The 1,928-nt window shown below is 43.3% G+C and overlaps 1 protein-coding gene across 1 annotated transcript in view; it reads left to right on the forward strand.

Moving 5' to 3' along the window:
• LOC121336470 (myosin heavy chain, skeletal muscle, adult-like) overlaps positions 1–1,925 on the forward strand; it is a gene marked incomplete at both ends in the record, with an annotated part of 5,266 nt that extends 3,341 nt beyond the window's left edge. The window contains 6 exons of the mRNA XM_041405614.1: positions 4–24; positions 269–356; positions 451–568; positions 880–1,003; positions 1,659–1,795; positions 1,898–1,925. Coding sequence (XP_041261548.1) covers positions 4–24; positions 269–356; positions 451–568; positions 880–1,003; positions 1,659–1,795; positions 1,898–1,925 — 516 coding nt within the window. The remainder of the gene's footprint in view (positions 1–3; positions 25–268; positions 357–450; positions 569–879; positions 1,004–1,658; positions 1,796–1,897) is intronic.
• Between the last annotated feature and the right edge of the window lie 3 nt (positions 1,926–1,928).

The raw sequence follows: 1,928 nt of genomic DNA on the forward strand, positions 1-1,928 counted from the left end.
CAGACTGTCTCAGCTCTCTTCAGGGTAAGAGCATTTCCTCATTTATATATCTACTGAAATAACATATGTGTTCAGTGAAATTTCAGTCAGAAGACAGACCTGTAATTCACTAAGTCTCTGATTCATATTTATATGATTTTTACACCAACATAATCATGTATTTCCTACAGTTCAAGACACAGAAATACTCAGTTTTTTTAATGCGCATCATACATAGGCATGAGATTCTTACTAGATTAAACCTGAACTTTTCCTTGAAATCTCACAGGAGAATTTAAACAAGCTGATGGCTAACTTGAGAAGCACTCACCCCCATTTTGTACGGTGCATCATCCCAAATGAAACTAAAACACCTGGTAAGGCAAGCCAAGGGGAGGAAAGCTTCAGCAGCAGAAGCTCTTCTCCCGAGTGTCAAAGAGCAGGGTAGTCACTAATGGTGGTATTTGTCAGGTGCCATGGAGCACGAGCTGGTGCTGCACCAGCTGCGCTGTAACGGCGTGCTGGAAGGGATCAGGATCTGCAGGAAAGGGTTCCCCAGCAGAGTCCTCTATGCTGACTTCAAACAGAGGTAAGTGTTCTGAACCTTCCTGCTAATTCAGACCAAGCTGAACAGCCTGATTATTATAATATACTTTGAACTTTTTATTTTAAAGCAGTACTGACCATTAATATAGATGTTTCACCATCAGTTTATGATGATGCGGCAGTGCTGAGATCAGGATTGTTTTGCACTTGGAATTACTATTAAAAACATTCCCCATATCCTCTCCTGAGAGGGTGACCTGTCTCTAGGCATGAGATGGGTTCAGTGGTACAGTCTGAAAAGTTCTGGTGGTGGTTTCAACAAATGATTTCTTAATGTTTTGTTTCCTTGTGCAGATATAGAGTACTTAATGCCAGTGCTATCCCAGAGGGACAGTTCATGGACAACAAGAAGGCTTCAGAGAAGCTCCTTGGGTCCATTGATGTAGACCACACCCAGTACAAATTTGGTCACACCAAGGTAAAAACAAGACCTGTGTTAAAAGTTTGCCCAGTGCAGTGAGAGTGGGCTCTGTCAGGGAATCAGGCACAGCACAAGAGCATAACAGAGCTGCCAGACTACGGGCCGCTATCAGCAAGTTCCCAGTCTCACAGTACTCAATCAAGGCAAGTGAGGGTGACCCAGGAATTATAGTCAGACTCAACTCCAGTCAACTCAACTCAGTCCATGCTATCAAACAAGTTTGTTACAATAAGAATGGTCTAAGTTGAAGCCATAAAACCTTGTTTTTCAACATTTCTCAGGGTCAGATATAGGCAGGCTAAAAAGGCAAGGCCCAAGTCATTAATTAGTGGACATATACATAGCAGTGAGATTGGTCTAACACCAAGCCAGGAATTAATAAGTCATGGTAGAGCTCACCAGTGTCCAGGACCAGGCAGAGGAGTGGCTGAGGCTGTGGCTAAACTGGAAACCAGTACTCATGACACATAGCTCAGACAAGGACTGAATGCTTAGGTGAGATTATAGGAAGTCCTAAGCCCTTGGAGAGAGGATCTGGGAGGGGGCCCAAGGTGATACTGATGGCCATTAAAGACTTTCAGCAATCTGAATGACTCTGTGCTCTGTTCTGTCCTCCATCACAATGACATGGTGCAACATTTCCTTTCTCGAGGTGTTCTTCAAAGCTGGGTTGCTGGGACTCCTGGAGGAGATGAGAGATGACAAGTTGGCAGAAATCATCACTCGCACACAAGCCAGGTGCAGGGGCTTCCTGATGAGAGTGGAGTATAGGAAAATGGTGGAGAGGAGGTAGATATTTGTCATATTTATTTGATTTTCATGGAACTTTACTGATGAAGTTTAAATTAATCACACCATATCCATACAACAACTGTGTGAATTTCATTTCAGAGAGTCCATCTTCTGCATCCAGTACAATGTT

This window comes from Onychostruthus taczanowskii, unplaced genomic scaffold, assembly GCF_017590055.1.
Source record: "Onychostruthus taczanowskii isolate IOZ18803 unplaced genomic scaffold, ASM1759005v1 scaffold2395, whole genome shotgun sequence".
In the NCBI taxonomy this organism is placed as follows: domain Eukaryota; kingdom Metazoa; phylum Chordata; class Aves; order Passeriformes; family Passeridae; genus Onychostruthus; species Onychostruthus taczanowskii.